The sequence below is a fragment of the Salvia hispanica genome, chromosome 5 (assembly GCF_023119035.1).
Source record: "Salvia hispanica cultivar TCC Black 2014 chromosome 5, UniMelb_Shisp_WGS_1.0, whole genome shotgun sequence".
NCBI classification, from domain to species: Eukaryota; Viridiplantae; Streptophyta; class Magnoliopsida; order Lamiales; family Lamiaceae; genus Salvia; species Salvia hispanica.
In genome coordinates this window covers 26,425,943-26,442,686 of record NC_062969.1, presented here as the reverse complement: position 1 = coordinate 26,442,686, position 16,744 = coordinate 26,425,943, and the positions used below count along the sequence as shown (strand labels likewise).

The window sequence follows — 16,744 nt, the reverse complement described above, 5'->3', positions numbered from 1 at the left end:
GGCCTTAATTCAAACTTATTGGGCTAGCACTCCATCATTGTATTTCTGACATTTGAATATTAAGTACATGTCAAACATCGGTATTTTATCCCAAGTGTTCATAACAGATCTCGGAAGAAAAATCCCAAGTGTTCATAACAGATCTCGGAAGAAAAACTATGGTGACGTTCGGTTGTAATGACTAATAATCATAAGACTATCCATCTAGGATTAAGTTGTTGGATTATTTTAGTTGGAGGGGGAAGCTATGACTAATTATCACGAGACTATCCATCTAGGATTAAGTTGAGGGGGTTAATCTTATGAACCAAACATGATACATATTTAATCATGAGATTTAGTCTTGTCAACTGAACACCCCCTATGTTGTCTGTTTGGGTTGAATAAGATTTTTTTGTTTCTAAGTTAAGGCTTAATGTCCAATTATTAAGTTCATTAAATTTAATTCTTTGACATGGTAAGTTTGGCGTTTGTTGCTTCCAATTTTGATAATTGGGCGACTAAGACTATCTCCAACAGTACTGCAAAACCTAAAATGCAGTAGAATAATACCTCCAATAGTACTGCAAAACCAATCCTATTATAGGTTTTTGAAGAAAAGATACATATCTTTAGGTTTGCACTAAAAGTATACCAAAAACACTTTTTATAGTTTGAGTTATTGTATTCAAGTCCAAATCAATTCATATTTATCATAATAGAAGAAGAGAAGGAAGAGAAATTAAAATACAGCGGCGAAAAAGAAGAAGATATGAATTAACCTAATCTAATCTTATTAATATTTGATTTAGTTATTAAATAATGGGCTGGCCCAAATTAATATTATATTATTCAATATAATTGGAAAAAAATAATCTATTACTACTGTTTACTAAGAATGAGCCGTCACTTTATTAAACCGCCAATTTTAATAACGGTACAAATAAAACCTATGGAAACTATTAATTTATTAGTTAGTAATTAAATACTATACGTACATTACTATATTCAAATCAAATATGCTATCATAACAAAAAAATAGTTAAACATAAGTACTTAATAAAAAACGATGCATAATATAGAAATTTTATAATAGAGAAACATAACCCCAAATAAATAAAATCAAAACAGAAGACTGATAATTAAATTAAATTTTTAAATGAATTTTAATTTGAGTTTTAGTTACTTTACGTTTACGTTGTAATATTCTTTATAGTATTTTTATTATATTTAAATTTTCTAAATTTTGTAATTTATTATTTAATGAATAATAGATTTCATATTTAGTTATATTAATTAATAAATCTTATATTATACTATTATTTAATTTATGATATTGATAAAGTGTCATAAGGTTAGTGTGTAATTTAGATAAAATATATAGGTGTTATTGAAAAGTATAAAAAATTAGTGGGTGAGGAATATTCTTTTAGGTTTGAGTTTAGTGTAAATGGTTGGAGCAAAATCAATATTTAGTGTGAGATTTACACTAAAATAGGTTTGAGTCTAGTGGAATGGTTGGAGATGCTCTAAATGGCCAATTGCAATCTTTAACTAGTATTCCCTCGGTCCCACTTTAGAAGTTCCAGTTTATCATTTTAAGTGTCTCACTTTACAGGAGTCTCGATTGGAATATTTCATAAATGGTAATATGCCTCACATTCAACTAATCTTTCAATTTTTCACTCACATTTTATTATAAAACTAATATATAAAAGTAAGACCCACGATTCACTATTTTTTTTCACAACCTTTCTTTTACATTTTTAAAACTCGTACCAAATTTAAATAGGACCCCTAAAGTGGGACGGAGGGAGTAATACTTTTCCTTTTCCACTTGTTTTCTATCTGCACAGATGAAAAATATTTTACTTTCTCCCAAACATTTTATATTCTTTATTTCTTTCTTTGCACTTCTATCTATTTTTTTCAATACTATAATTCAAAAAAACTCTTTTAACTCTCAGTTCCTAAGATTGCACCTTTTTAGAACTCCTGGGGATGTATCATTTGCCACAGAAATTATGTTTTAATATTGTTTTAAAAAAAGTAATGTTATTTGCAGATGTTGCTTGCTGCTTTTGCATGTGCAATTTGATTAGTAATAGATTTATTACATGAGCAACATTGAGGACAAAGAGTTAATATTTGGAAAAGAATTAGATGAGATTTTGTGAAAAATGGTTCATGCTGATGTATCTGATTTCCGTAATTCATCAATTTAATCATGATAATTTGAATTTGCTTTATGTTCATATTTTTTAACGGTACTATATTTATTGTGTATTAAACAATTAAGTAATTTGCTGAAAATTGATAAGTTCTAGTGTCATATATATTGTGTTTGTTTTGAGGATGTTTTTGCTTTTAAATTCCTAATAACCGTCGTATTCTGATTTTGAATACCAAATTACCAAGCTTTAATCTCTACCTATAAATTATTAAATATTTATTCAGATTTTGCAATTAATAAAAATTTTAGTTTTAATATGAATTATAATTATCAATTTTTTTTATTTTATTTTTAGTATAAGAGTACGATATTGTTTCACAACATAAAACGTGACATCATATGATATGTCATGACAACTAACCAGCTATGTTAACATCAAAATCTTGATTGGTTTTAATATCTATAAACAATCAACGGATTGATAAGTTTTAGAAGAGTTAAAGTGTTGACATGAATTTTTAGAAGAGTTAAAAGAGTTGACATGGAAAACCAGAATTTGACTAAATTTACAGTAAAATTAATTTTTTCAGGTTTGTACTATATGAATTGTTGTTTGTTTGTGGGTTGGTGGAGAACGATTTTGGTTAAATTTGTTGTTTATCTATGCCAACTTATTAATTTGCTACTCATCTGAGCCACATATGTGATTTGTACTACAGTACTAGTAGTATTAATGTTTTCAGGTTTGTACATTTATCTTTTTAATACGAGTGAACTATAAAAATGGTCTCTGGACTTTAAAAATATCACCAGCAGTCCCTGGACTAAGGATTAATATAAAAAATGATCATTTTGCACTGTTTTGAGATGAAAAATGCCCTTTTGAGGGGTTTGGGCAATTTAGTCTTTTTACACTTTTAACATTTTAAATCTGATATTATTTTAGTTATGTACTAAATCTGATATTATTTCAAAATTATCATTCTTCTTCCCTTTTATCATTCTTCACTTTGTTTCTTTATTTCAATATTAGATTTCATTTATAAAATTAAATTTTAAATTTTGATTTTTAAATATCAATAAAAATTTTTAATTAAAACTATTAATTCATTGACACTATAAATATTGATTAAAACTATTAATTTTTGTTATTTAATACTAATATTCAGCTGAATTGAAGAAGTAAAAAATAATAATATTAATCATGATAGAAAAATAAGAGCTATTCTATTTAGCCTCCGTTCGGTTGTTATAATTGCTTGTGATAGAATATTATGAAGTTGACTAAATATTTTATATAGGAGTATTTTTGTTGAAATCTAGTAATTTTGATTGTTTTCAAATTAATATACGAAAATTATATTAGTCTTACATTAGATGCATATTTATTTCAGAATAAATCGTGTTATATGATATTTATGATTAAAGCTATTAAATATTGATTAAAACTAAGGCGTTGTCATATCTTATTGATTAAATATTAGACACTATCAAATATTTATTATGCTATTACTTTTTGTTATTTAATAATTTTTATAATTAAAAAAATTTATTGATATTTAAAAACTGAAATTTAAAATTTAATTTTGTAAAATCAAATCAAATATTGAAATGAAGAAACAAAGTGAAAGATGACAAAAGGGAAGAAGAATGATAATTTTGAAATAATATCAAATTTAGTACGTAACTGAAATAATATCAGATTTAAAATGCTAAAAGTGTAAAAAAAACCAAATTGCCCAAATCCTCCAAAACCCATCAAAATGGCATTTTCATCTCGAAACAGTGCAAAAAGACCGTTTTTTATATCAACCCTTAGTCCAGGGACTGCTGGTGATATTTTTAAAGTTCAAAGACCATTTATGAGATAACCCCATAGTCCAGGGACCATTTTTGTAGTTCAATGTGTTAATATTGTACTCCCTCCGTTCCATAGTAATAGGGGCATTTTTCCATTTCCGTCCGTTCCATAGTAATAGAGTCATTTCCATTTTTAGTAAAAGTCAACACATTTTTCCACACCTACTTTACTCTCTCTTACTTTTTTCTCTCTTCATCTCTCTACCTTTTTTCATTTTCCACTTTATTCTCTCTTTATTTAACTCACCTAACACAATTTTTCTTAACCTCCGTGCCGAAAAGTTTTGCCTCCATTACTATGGAACGGAGGGAGTACGATCGTGGGTGGATATGCTTGCCTGATACTCCCTCCGTCCCATTGAAGATTACCCACTTTCCTTTTTGGTTTGTCCCAACCAAGATGACCCATTACTTAAAATGGAAACACTTTTATCTCTACTTTATTCCTTCTCTCTTACTCTACTCTCTCCTCTTAATACACAAAAATTAACTGTATAAAATCCCGTGCCGCCCAAGGAAGGGGTCATCTTCCTTGGGACGGAGGGAGTAATTCATTAAATAAGTAGTTAATTAATCAATCAAAGTTAGCCGTATGTCTAGCTGATTAATTAACTAATTTATTATTTATCATTTTATCATTATTATTAGTTAATTACTCTTTAATTTATCATTATATAATTAATTAGTTAAATAATTTCGCTTACCTTAGTATTAATTACTTACTATTTAATTTATCTTAATTATTATAACAAATTAATTTGTTTCAAGTTCAATCAATATAGTTTTATTATTTATAAGGGATTTTTTTTTATCTGTAAGGTAATTTAATCCATCAATTAAACACATTCCTTATTTTTATTTTATTTTATTTTATTTTATATGGAGTATATAATCCATCAACCCGATTTTGAAGGGGAAAAAATCCCACCTACACACGATCCCTGGTGCATATACGTCCGATACCTATGCGAGTACCCAAACTTTCATGATTTAATTTTTTTAAAAATCTATTTCACAATGTTTCTCTATGCATGCAAACATTAATCACTAATGATTCAATATGTTTGAATGAGAATAAAACAATATTCCATACACGATTGAAGTCGTTGTGAGTTTGGACTACTTTGGACTTGAAATGCATGATCTTGTTCGATCTAGATTTTCCATAAAAACAAACTAAAAAGGTGATCATATGATGAAGTAAGAACATTAGACTAGGTTTCAAGTGCTATCTAACATCTGCAGGTAAAATAGATAGCGATATTTGTTGGAGAACATGGTCAAACTGGAAATTGCCATTTGAATCAATAGAACAGTAAACATTGGGAAGAAAGATGAAGTGTTTCATGTATTAATTCATTCAACTTGACGGTTGATTCCATTGTAGTGTCACTATATATACTATGCTAGAGAAGAGTCTAGAATCAATTCAAACCCTAGCATGACTATGAGACAAACTAGCTACAAGATAAATTACTTTAACTGAAAACTTAAAGCAAATCAGTTCCAAGTATACTAGGTGCCACGAGCTCTCTCCAGCTGTAAATCAAGATACTCCAGTCAAGCTTCCTTTCCAGATCGGATTCACTAATTCAGGACTTGTGACCTTGCATGCTTCTGCATGATTCTTCTTCAGCTCCAACACATGATTAGTTGCAAGCTCTTTATTCTTCATCACTTCATTCTTTGAGCTTGAGTTGATCTCGTTAACACTTCCCCTCAATTCAAGCGTGGATGAGGGACAAATGCTCATTTTGTTTCGAAGACGCGAGAAGAATTGGTATCCCAACGGTTTGGTTAGAACATCAGCAATTTGATCTGTTGTAAGAACATATCTTAGTTCCAATCTCTTTTCTTTAACTTTGTCCCTCACAAAGTGAAGATCAAGCTCAATGTGTTTAGTTCTCGCATGGAGAACTGGATTACTTGCCGAGGCTATGGTACTCATATTATCAATCCACACTATGGGAATTCCTAAGAGTTCAACTCCCAATTCATCAAGAAGAGAAGTTATCCAGGTTACTTCACACACAGCTTGTGCCAAGCTTCTATATCCGGCTTCCGTACTGGATCTTGACACAACGGATTGTTTTTTTGAACACCAAGATATCAGATTCTTACCAAAATAAACACAGTAACCACTCATTGATCTTCTATCATCCATGTCAGCAGCCCAATCCGAGTCAGAGAAGGCAATTAACTTGAATTCAGATTTCTGCACATGAAGGCCATAGTCCACTGTACCAGCTAAATACCTCAATATTCTTTTTACGACTTTCCAATGTGTATCAAGTGGTGAAGCCATAAATTGACTTACCTTATTCACACAAAAACTAATTTCTGGCCGAGTTATAGTAGCATACTGCAAAGCTCCAACCGTGCTTCTGTAAAGTTTTCCATCCAAGAAAGGATCTCCTTCACCCTTAGAGAGCTTGAAGTTAGATAGCATTGGAGTGGGAAATGGTTTAGAGTCGAGCATTTTGACCCTTTAGCTCTATGATGTAGGACCCTTGGCTCAAGTGAAGGCCTTGAGCTGTATAAGCAACCTCAACTCCAAGAAAGTGCTTCACTTCCCCTAGATCTTTTAAGGAAAACTTATCACTAAGTTGAGAGATAACAGTCCTGATAGCAGATGGAGAGGATCCAGTGATGAGCATATCATCAACATAAATAAGTAGATATGTGATCTCTTTGCCACAGATTCTGTAAAAGAGAGATGTATCTGCTTTTGACTGAGAAAAACCAAGAGCCAAGAGAGTTGACTGTATAGTGAGAAACCAGGACCTTGAAGCTTGCTTCAAGCCATATAGAGACTTGTTAAGTTTACAAACAAGAGTTGGATCACCTTGCTCAAATCCAACCGGTTGCCTCATGTAAATTTCTTCCTCCAAGTCACCGTGCAAAAATGCGTTGTTAACATCTAAGTGAGTTATCTTCCAACCAGCTGAAATAGCTATAGTTAAGATCAAACGAATGGTTGTAGGTTTAACAACCTGGACTGAATGTTTCAGTAAAATCAAAGCCAGGCTCTTGTGAAAATCCTTGAGCAACAAGTCTTGCCTTGTGCTTAGCTATGCTACCATCAGCATGCTTTTTGATCTTGAATACCCAAGTATTCCTTATGAGATTCTTGCCGGGTGGAAGCCGAGTTAGAATCCAAGTTTTATTTCTCAGTAGAGCTAGGAATTCTGCAAGCATGGCCGCTTTCCAAATAGGGATCAAAAGAGCTTCTAGAGCAGATCTTGGAATACAGTTAAGGGTGATGATGAATGTTTTTGGCTTAAAAATCCCTGCTTTGCTTCTGGTTACCATTTGATAACGTGGTTTGGCATTATGATTGGGATCAGTTGCTGGATCAAGAGGAGAGGAACATGAAGATGGATGCTCAGAGGGTGATTCATTTGCTGGTGATGACTCAGAGGGTGAATCATTTGCTGGTGAGGAATTAGGAGTGATAGGGAAGGTAGGTGAGTGATTAGCATGTATATTTGGAGATATATCAGGAGGTAGTGGTGTAGGGGTCGGAGATGTGCTTGAGTGAGAAGAAACAGTTTGTAGAGAAGTCTCTGAAGGGACATGAGTAAGTCGAGGAGAGGCTGCTGGTGGGGGTGGGGGTGCTGATGCAAATGAGGGAGTAGGAATTGGATTTAAGGTTGGAACCTTGAATGGAAAAACATTTTCATCAAAGATTACATCTCTTGTGACTATAACTTTGCCAGAGGGAAGTAACACCTTGAAACCTTTGTGAGAGGAGCTAAATCCAAGAAAAGTAGAGGGACATGATCTAAAATCAAGTTTATGTTTATTGTAGGGCCTGGTGTAGGGGTAACAGAGACATCCAAATGTCTTGGGATCAAAGTAATTGGGTTTGCATCTAAAAAGAACTTCAAAGGGAGAGAGAGAGTTTAAGATAGGAGTAGGCAAACGATTTATAATGAAAGTGGCAGTGACAAAAGCATCATCCCAAAAACGTTTAGCAAGACCAGATTGAGCTAACAATGCCAAGCCCATTTCCACTACATGTCTATGCTTCCTCTCGGCGAGGCCATTTTGCTGAGGAGTGTAGGGGCATGACACTCTGTGGATAATTCCAGATTCAAGAAGAAACTTAGATAGCCCTTGAAATTCTCCTCCCCAATCACTTTGCAAGATTTTAATCTTGGCATTCAATTAATTTTCTGCCATCACTTTGAATTGCTTAAAGACACGCTCAACTTCTCCTTTTGTTTTCAACAAATACAACCAAGTGAATCTGCTAGCATGATCAATAAAGCTTACATAATATTTAAATCCATTTCTTGATGTAATGGGGGAGGGACCCCATACATCACTATGTATAAGCTCAAGAAAATTAGAGTGTTTAGTAATGGAATCCATACATGGTAATCTGTGGCTTTTAGAAACTGAGCAAGGAAGGCAAAGATTGTTTTCTTTAATAGAGTCAAAAGAAATATTACAGTGATTGAGAGCCTTCTTTACTACATCATTAGCACAGTGACCAAAGCGTTTGTGCCATAGATCTAAGCTAAAAGTTGAACTAGAAGTGGAAAAAGCTGAATGAGAAACAGAACTAGACAATGATGAACTTAAGACAGGAACACTGCTTTTGTTCTTATTTTGCGGGGGGCAGTAGGACCATTTGGAAAAGATTGTTGGTTTTGAGCTCTCATTTGAGGTGGATTGTCATACCTATACCAACATTTGTCAGCTGAATGGTTTGTTTTTGGCATAGTTGACAAATAAGTTTGTTTCCACCAGATCTGCCACCACCTATTGCTCCTCTGCCCCCTCTTCCCCTGAAGTTGGATGATCTGCCTCCACCATAATTTCTGTAGCTGTAGGTTTTGGCCCCATCATCTCGGTAGTTAGAGTCTCTCTTCTGATTCATTGACTGAGCAAGGTTAGCAGAAGGAAGAGAACCATCAGAATTTATTGTGCTTGAGTTTTCTGTTTCAAGCACAGATTCAAAACTAAGCAGAATGGAGGATGCTTCTTGAATGGAGCAAGCTTCTGCTCTTGAAGTAATTGCCACTCTCATTGGGTGATAGTCAGGACCCAAACCAGATAAAATATGCATAATATGGTCATCTTGCATCACTTTGCAACCTGCTGCTCCAAGAAGATCACAATAATTTTTAACCTTATTTAGGTAAGCCCTCATGGAGAGTCCATCCTTCTTGACCGTTTGGAGTTGCAGTTTGTATTGCATAATTTTGGCTCTTGACTGACTGGAAAAATTTGCTTCCAATGCTTCCCAGATGTCTCTGCTCGAGCTAAGGCCAACAACTATCACCATGGTGCTTTCAGATAGAGAGGATTGCAACCAATGGGATAAACGTTGGTCTTGCATATTCCAGCTAGAAAATGCTGGGGGTTATCATTCGAGGGGGAGGGTTTTGTTCCCCAGTTAGATACCCCTCCAAACCATATCCTCGCACAGCGGACAGCACATGTTGCTTCCATATGAGGTAATTATCATCGGACAGCTTAATGGACATAGGGTGATTAGGGAATATTTGTAGTGATGAAGCATTGAATCTTGTGACATCTGATGTGTCGCTTTCAACCATTGGAAAGAGATAATGATGGGAGTAGAAAAGGTTAAGAATTGAAAGAGTAAGGATAGGAAGAAGAGCCTAGGATCAGAGCCTAGGCTCTGATACCATGTTGGAGAACATGGTCAAACTGGAAATTGCCATTTGAATCAATAGAACAGTAAACATTGGGAAGAAAGATGAAGTGTTTCATGTATTAATTCATTCAACTTGACGGCTGATTCCATTGTAGTGTCACTATATATACTATGCTAGATAAGAGTCTAGAATCAATTCAAACCCTAGCATGACTATGAGACAAACTAGCTACAAGACAAATTACTTTAACTGAAAACTTAAAGCAAATCAGTTCCAAGTATACTAGGTGCCACGAGCTCTCTCCTGTAAATCAAGATACTCCAGTCAAGCTTCCTTTCCGGATCGGATTCACTAATTCAGGACTTGTGACCTTGCATGCTTCTGCATGATTCTTCTTCAGCTCCAACACATGATTAGTTGCAAGTTCTTTATTCTTCATCACTTCATTCTTTGAGCTTGAGTTGATCTCGTTAACAATATTGAACCTGTGGTTGAGAAGCAATGAAAAACAGATATGAGTTGATAACTTTATTCTTCTAGCGTCATTGTTGTACGAGAATTTGGTGAATGATGCTCAAGAGTTGTCTTGTGTTAGAATGACAATATGATTCTACTCCTTCAGTTTATAAAAAATAGTACTCCCTCCGTCCCATGCTACTCGTACTTTTCATTTTAGGCCGTAAATTTAAGATTGATTTTTTTGTGTAATTAAATTAGAATTTTAAGTGTAATGAGACGTCACTTAATAAAGGACCTCTTAACTTAAACTAACATATTAATTAAATGCATTAATTCTAACTTAAACTATAAAAAATTTAAGGAGTTTGTGACGTGTCGAAAAGTAAAAGTGCAAGTAACATGGGACGGAGGGAGTTTATATTTGTGGGGTCGATACGAGTTTTAATTCAAAATTGTCGTTGCTCTTCTGTGAAAAAATCGATTATTATCGGAGAATGAAAACAAGGTTATGTGAAGACTAATTTGTAACTAGGTTTTCTTATCATCTTATGGAATACATAATGATATATAAAGTAGTAGATTATTAAATTTGCATAAATGGAAAAGATTGTGTAGCATTTTAACTATTATACGGAATAAACTACTTAAGAAGATTGAATTAAAATTAAATAATAGAAAGTAGAAAGCTTAGTGCTAAATTTGAAATAGATCAAAGTTTAGTACTGTAACTAATACTCCTAATATAGTACTGTATGATACAAGCTCTATAATTTAGTAAATTTATAAAATTAATCCAAAAGAAAGTGATAAAAGTGGGTAAAGAAGGAGAAAAAATGATATAAGGTGATCAGTAATTAGGATAAACTTTTATTTTTTAGCGTGTGACTAATTTTGGTGGATGGATAAAAATGTAAACGGGGAAATATTTTTTTATGACAGAAGTTATAGTTGGAATCTCATTTTGCTCAGCAAAATGGTGAAACTAAAATTTAAATATGCTAAGATAAGCAAAGAATGAATGAGTCAAAATGAAATTAAAATCCTCCTACCCTTAAAAATTTTATTAGGATAATTTGTATTTCCTTAATTAAAATGGTTTATTGATATTTAAAATTCTAAATTTTAAATTTTATTTTTTAAAATTAAAATCTAATATTGAAATAAAAAACAAAGTGAAGGATGACAAAGGGAAGAAGAATATAATTTTGAAATAATATCAGATTTAATACATCTTGAAATAATATCATATTGAAATAGTTAAAATTTGAAAAGAGAAAATCACCCAAATACTCAAAAGGGCATTTTCAGAACAAAAATAGCTAAAATGGTCAATTTCGAAATAAATCCTTAATCCAGGGATATCTGATGATATTTTTAAAATCCAGTGCAAACCCATGGTATCTTCCATAACAAAAAAAATCACATGTTTGGTACTTAGGATTATTTTTGTCACCGGATACCAAAAACAATATAACATAAAGATCAGGTACCATTTATATGGCAAAGTAAAAAATAGTTACTAATTTATAAAACTAATCCAAAAGATGTATTAAAAGTGGGTAAAATAGGAGAAATAATGATATAAGGTGATCAATAATTAGGATAAACTTTCATTTATGCTAGCACGTGATTAACTTTTGCGGATGGATAGAAATGAAAATGTAGAAATATTTTTTTTATGACGGAGTATATTTTTTAGTTGAACCTCATTTTATGCGCTGATAGGAAAATGGTGAAACTAAATTTAGGAAAATTGTGAAACTAAATTTAAGATTAGCAAAGAATGAACGAGTCAAATTGAAAGTATAATACAAGATAAGTACTTTAAGAAATATTAGAATAATTTGTAGTATTTCCTCGGATATACACAATAATACAAGATAAGTACCTAATTACACTATTCGATCCTAACCCCGATCTGATTTGTTCGGTTTCGCGATGTTGGCTGTCACCAACTTGTCACTGCCATCAAAATACTACCCAATCTTAATTTACAGCCCTTTATTTTATTAGAAAAAATGGAAATTTTATTTGTACAAATATTCATGAATGGATGAAAAATGAATAGTGTTGGTTACGTTTTTGCCCCTTATTAAGAAAAGAAGAGAAAAATATTGTTTTTTTTTTTTTTTTTTTTTTTTTCCCCGTTTGGTTGGCGGAAAAGATGGGCCTATAAATAGCAGCTGTTCAACAAGTCATAACATCTCTCCAAACCAAACGCAAATTCAATCAAACCTAAAAAGGCATCTCTCTCTCTCTCTCTCTAGAATTATTGCTTTCGTATTCGAATTCATCAATGGCGTTCAACAGAATGATCCCTCAGCGCCTCCTCAGCATGTCCAGGATGACGAACCCCGCCCTCACAAATTGCCGCACTTCCTTACCGCGCACCGCCGTCAAATCTGCCGCGCTCAGCCATCAGACGTCGCCCAATAATATCGCCCCTGATCCCGGAGATGACGGTATATTCCGCCGATATCTCCACCGCCAATCGGCAGCGGCTCCTTCCGCCGCAGTCCGATACCTTCCTTCCGGCGAGAAGCTGCTGGAGAAGCTCCGCGAGATGGACATTGCCAGGGACAGGATCAGGCTCGACGGCCTGCGGCGGCCGGAGGCGGTGGAGGAGTCGCCTGAGGAGAGTATGACGGTGATTGACGCGAGGAAAATTCTCAGGCTGTCGCAGCTCGAAATGGTGAAGGAGAAATTGAGGCGGATGGAGAAGGATTGCGTCTCGTATCCGGAATTTCTGGAGATTTGTGCCAAGCAGTGCCTGAGTCCGGAATTAGGGCACGAATTCGCGAAAATACTCGATGAATCGGGGAGTGTGATTGTCCTCGGAAACGTCGTGTTCCTCAAGCCTGGGCAGGTTGGCGCTCTCTCTCTATCAATTTCTCTCTAATTTGTTTCAATACCTACATATTAATTGAGGATGGATTGTGGTAAATTATGAGTTTATCATAGACTAGAGCATTACGATTAGACCAGAAGTCGAAATATTCTGGTAATTGGATCTGATTCTCTTTTAATTATTTACCCTAAGTTTTGATCTTGAGACTACCGAGAACTAATTAGCTCTTTTTCGTTGTGCGCTGGTTTTCCATGTCTTCTTCCACAGGAAATCGAAACAATGTTTTCGTACCAAACAAGGTGGTGACTTTTATTAGAGAGTGGATCTCTGATCATGGAAGAAAATGTTCTTAAGAGCATCACCCCCTCTTGAAAACAAAATCTTGGCTTTCGCCAGAATTATAAAAAAAGGGAAAACAACATAAATCTTTAGATGGATAAGTTTGTGTGACAGATAATTGAGGGATTGGTTTTTTCATTGCGTGAGGAGTCTTGATTTGATAATTTTGGTGGAGTAAAGGGAAGGGGATTGAAAAGGACTTCCCATTATTGTGGAGGAGTTTTGGTTTTTTATTCATTGTGTTTCTCTTCTTGAATTATTACTAGTCCTTTTCAAGAAACTAAAACTCTAGAAGATTAGGAGAGGTGGTTTGGGTGGTGTGTAGTGTATATATTCCCTAATCTTTTGTTACAGTCAAATTGATTTGATGCCAAAATTGTTGTTCAAAAACAGGGGAGATTTGATGGGAGTTAAAGTGACATTATGTTAAATCTTGTGTTTGATTCAAAGACAAAGCTAAATTTAAAGAATCATTAGTAGTAAAACAAATGTTGTTTGTACAATTGTGTTTTGACACAGGTGGTGAAAGCAATCCAAGGATTAATGCCACTACCCCCAAAACCAGAGGATCCAAGAATGAAGGAGCTGGAAGAACTGGAGAAGCAGAAGGCTGTGATTGACAGGCAAGCAGAGGCCTATGTTCGTCGCGAGCTATGGGTCGGATTAGGGTACCTCGTTGTACAGACAGCGGCCTTCATGAGGCTAACGTTCTGGGAACTGTCGTGGGATGTGATGGAGCCAATTTGTTTCTATGTAACATCGATGTATTTCATGGGAGGCTATGCCTTCTTTCTGAGAACGTCCAAAGAGCCCTCATTCGAGGGGTTCTTCCAGAGCAGGTTTGACGCCAAGCAGAAGCGTCTCTTCAAGGCGCTGCATTTTGATATGGAGAGGTATGATGAGCTGAAGAGAGCTTGCCATCCACTGCAGTCAAGGGAAACTGCTGCTGCTCTTTCCTTTGCTTCTCCAACTCATAGTGCTTGATCATCTTGTTTGAAATCCAAAGAAGATGAGATCAGATACAAATGCTTTAAATCAAAATATACCAAAACAAATTTTACTTTTTTTATTACTATGTAGCAGGCCCTTTAACAGATTGTTAAGATGTGTTTTACTGCCGTCCTATGTAACCATGGGTTTGTAGATTAGATTCATTATATTTGTAGGAAATTAAGTAATCGATTAACTGAAATCTTCTTTCATTATCAATAAAAATTATTACTAGTATCATATAGTACTAGATTTTAATAGAGTACAGGTTATTGAATTTAAATTCTATTGAATATGAGATTACTACATATTCTAGTACTACTACATTAAATTTTTTTTTTGAAAAGGACGCAATTCTCGTTACAGACTCTAAATGATGACAGTTCTTAGGCCACCCACAACAGTCATTCCTTATTTTTTTTTTATTTTCCCTCAACTTAATTATAAGTCTCACTATTCCATTTCTTTAATCTAAAAATATGATTAGTAAAACACTTCACTAATAAAATTTCATTAAATAAAATATTGCATTACATATTCCTAAATATAAAAAATTACTACATGATTAAATTCGCGGCATATCAAATGAGACATGAGAAGCTCAATTGTTTATGTGTCACTCACTGTGATCACGTTACACGAGAAGTGTTGGCCGTTATAGCAACAAACAACATTCTCATTAAAACATTTGTGGAGTTTGGGGAGTCACATGGTTTGGGCCGTCTTGTCCTTGCCTCTAGTCATACTTGAATTGTGAATACAAATGAAAATTTTAAAAAGGAACATGAGTGATAAATGGAGTAGTTTTTTGGTGTGAAAAAATCTACGTGATGAATGAGGTATTTATAGATGATTTTAGGATGCAGTGACGTTTAATCTTATTATTACAATTACAAGTGAGTTCTGTAAAATTGATTGGTTGTTGTTCCTAGTAAGTAAATTTAATTTAAATCTTAAGATTCATAGGTAAATTGTCAAACTATTCATTTATTCTAACTTTGCAATTAAGGTAGATATTGGTTCTAATATAGCTTATGAAAAACTTAATTAAACAAATAAAATAATTTAATTAGCTTAAAATATGACACTTTATAGGTCGAAGTTCGATAGTCTTATAAGCAAGCCAGCCAACAAACTATGTTAGCATCGTCATGTGCAAAACTAAAACAAATTAATAGTTTTGATAGTAAAAATTAGACACATCAATGGTTTAATGTTGTTAAAGATGTAACTGCCCCTTCTTTTTTTAGTAATGTTAGGAGTTGACACATGTTGTGAAGTAGTGCTATAAGAGTGTGATTGTCTATAATAAACGGGTGTAGTAATGTGCGAATGTCGTTTCTTTGTTGTGTAAAATTCTTAGTGGTTTTCCTAATCAGATATTAATGCGAGAATGATACGCTCGTTGAGTTGTGTTGTCCAAACATTAATATGTATACACAAGTTATAGTTCAAGTGGATATCAATTAGACAACTATCTATTTATAAAATATTTCTGTATCTACAAATGAGAATGCACCAAGTGCATTACACATCAAGTCTACTGTATTTATAAAGACGAGTTAGAATTGTGGAAGCTACTACATCTTTTAGAAGAAAGAGACTCGAGAAAAGATAGAGGTGGAATTTTGAAAAGGAGTTTACACGCCAGACTCTAGTGGTATTTTTAAAAAAAATATTGAAAGAGAGGATTCTTTTACTTTGATAATATTGTACAATTATGGACGTTCAAGCCATAATATTATACTAGTAACCTTTAAATTAACTATGCATCATAATAGTTCAACCATAATAGTAATTCATTCAAATTATATGAATAAGAAATAAAACTAACTAAATAAAACAATATAATTATGTGTTGTTTTGTTTCTAATCAAGTTCATAAGGTATGAAAACATTAATTAGAATTTAGGTATATACATCGGGAATCACTAATTCGTGCATCCGGAGAAGATATGTAGAGCCTAATAAATGTACTTTTAAATGATGTGGTGGAAGTTAAATGTATCGAAGATGTGGATCAGCACTAATCACAAAAGATATTTATGGTTAATCATACATTTGAAATGAATAAATAGCCACCCATTCAAAAAATTATTGTAGTCCATGTCACAACACCTCACACCTAAATCATGGGAGAAAAAGAATCAGGTTTCAATCATATTATGAACTAAGCATTTAAAAATAACGATGAAACAAAAAAAATTGTCAGGATGCGACAGCATATTCCATTCTGCTGATGTTTCTAATTTTGTCATGGTTTTCAATTATTTTTAAAAAAAAAAATGGAATTAGCTCTCGCATCCTATTGCACCGCACCATATATGGCCTTGCAAATTTTTTATATTTATTAAAGAGTGAACTACAAAAATGATCCCTGGACTATGGGTTTATCTCGTCCATAGTCCCTAGACTTTAAAAATATCCCAGTAGTCCTTGGACTAAGAGTTTATCTCGAAATTG

The 16,744-nt window shown here is 33.5% G+C and overlaps 1 protein-coding gene across 1 annotated transcript; it reads left to right on the top strand.

Moving 5' to 3' along the window:
- The first annotated feature begins 12,289 nt into the window (after positions 1-12,289).
- LOC125190232 (calcium uniporter protein 2, mitochondrial-like) lies at positions 12,290-14,521 on the top strand. The gene is made up of 2 exons (XM_048087477.1): positions 12,290-12,970; positions 13,811-14,521. Exons 1-2 carry the CDS (start codon positions 12,401-12,403, stop codon positions 14,273-14,275), a joined length of 1,035 nt encoding a protein of 344 aa, XP_047943434.1. The 5' UTR covers positions 12,290-12,400; the 3' UTR covers positions 14,276-14,521.
- The last annotated feature ends 2,223 nt before the right edge of the window (positions 14,522-16,744 follow it).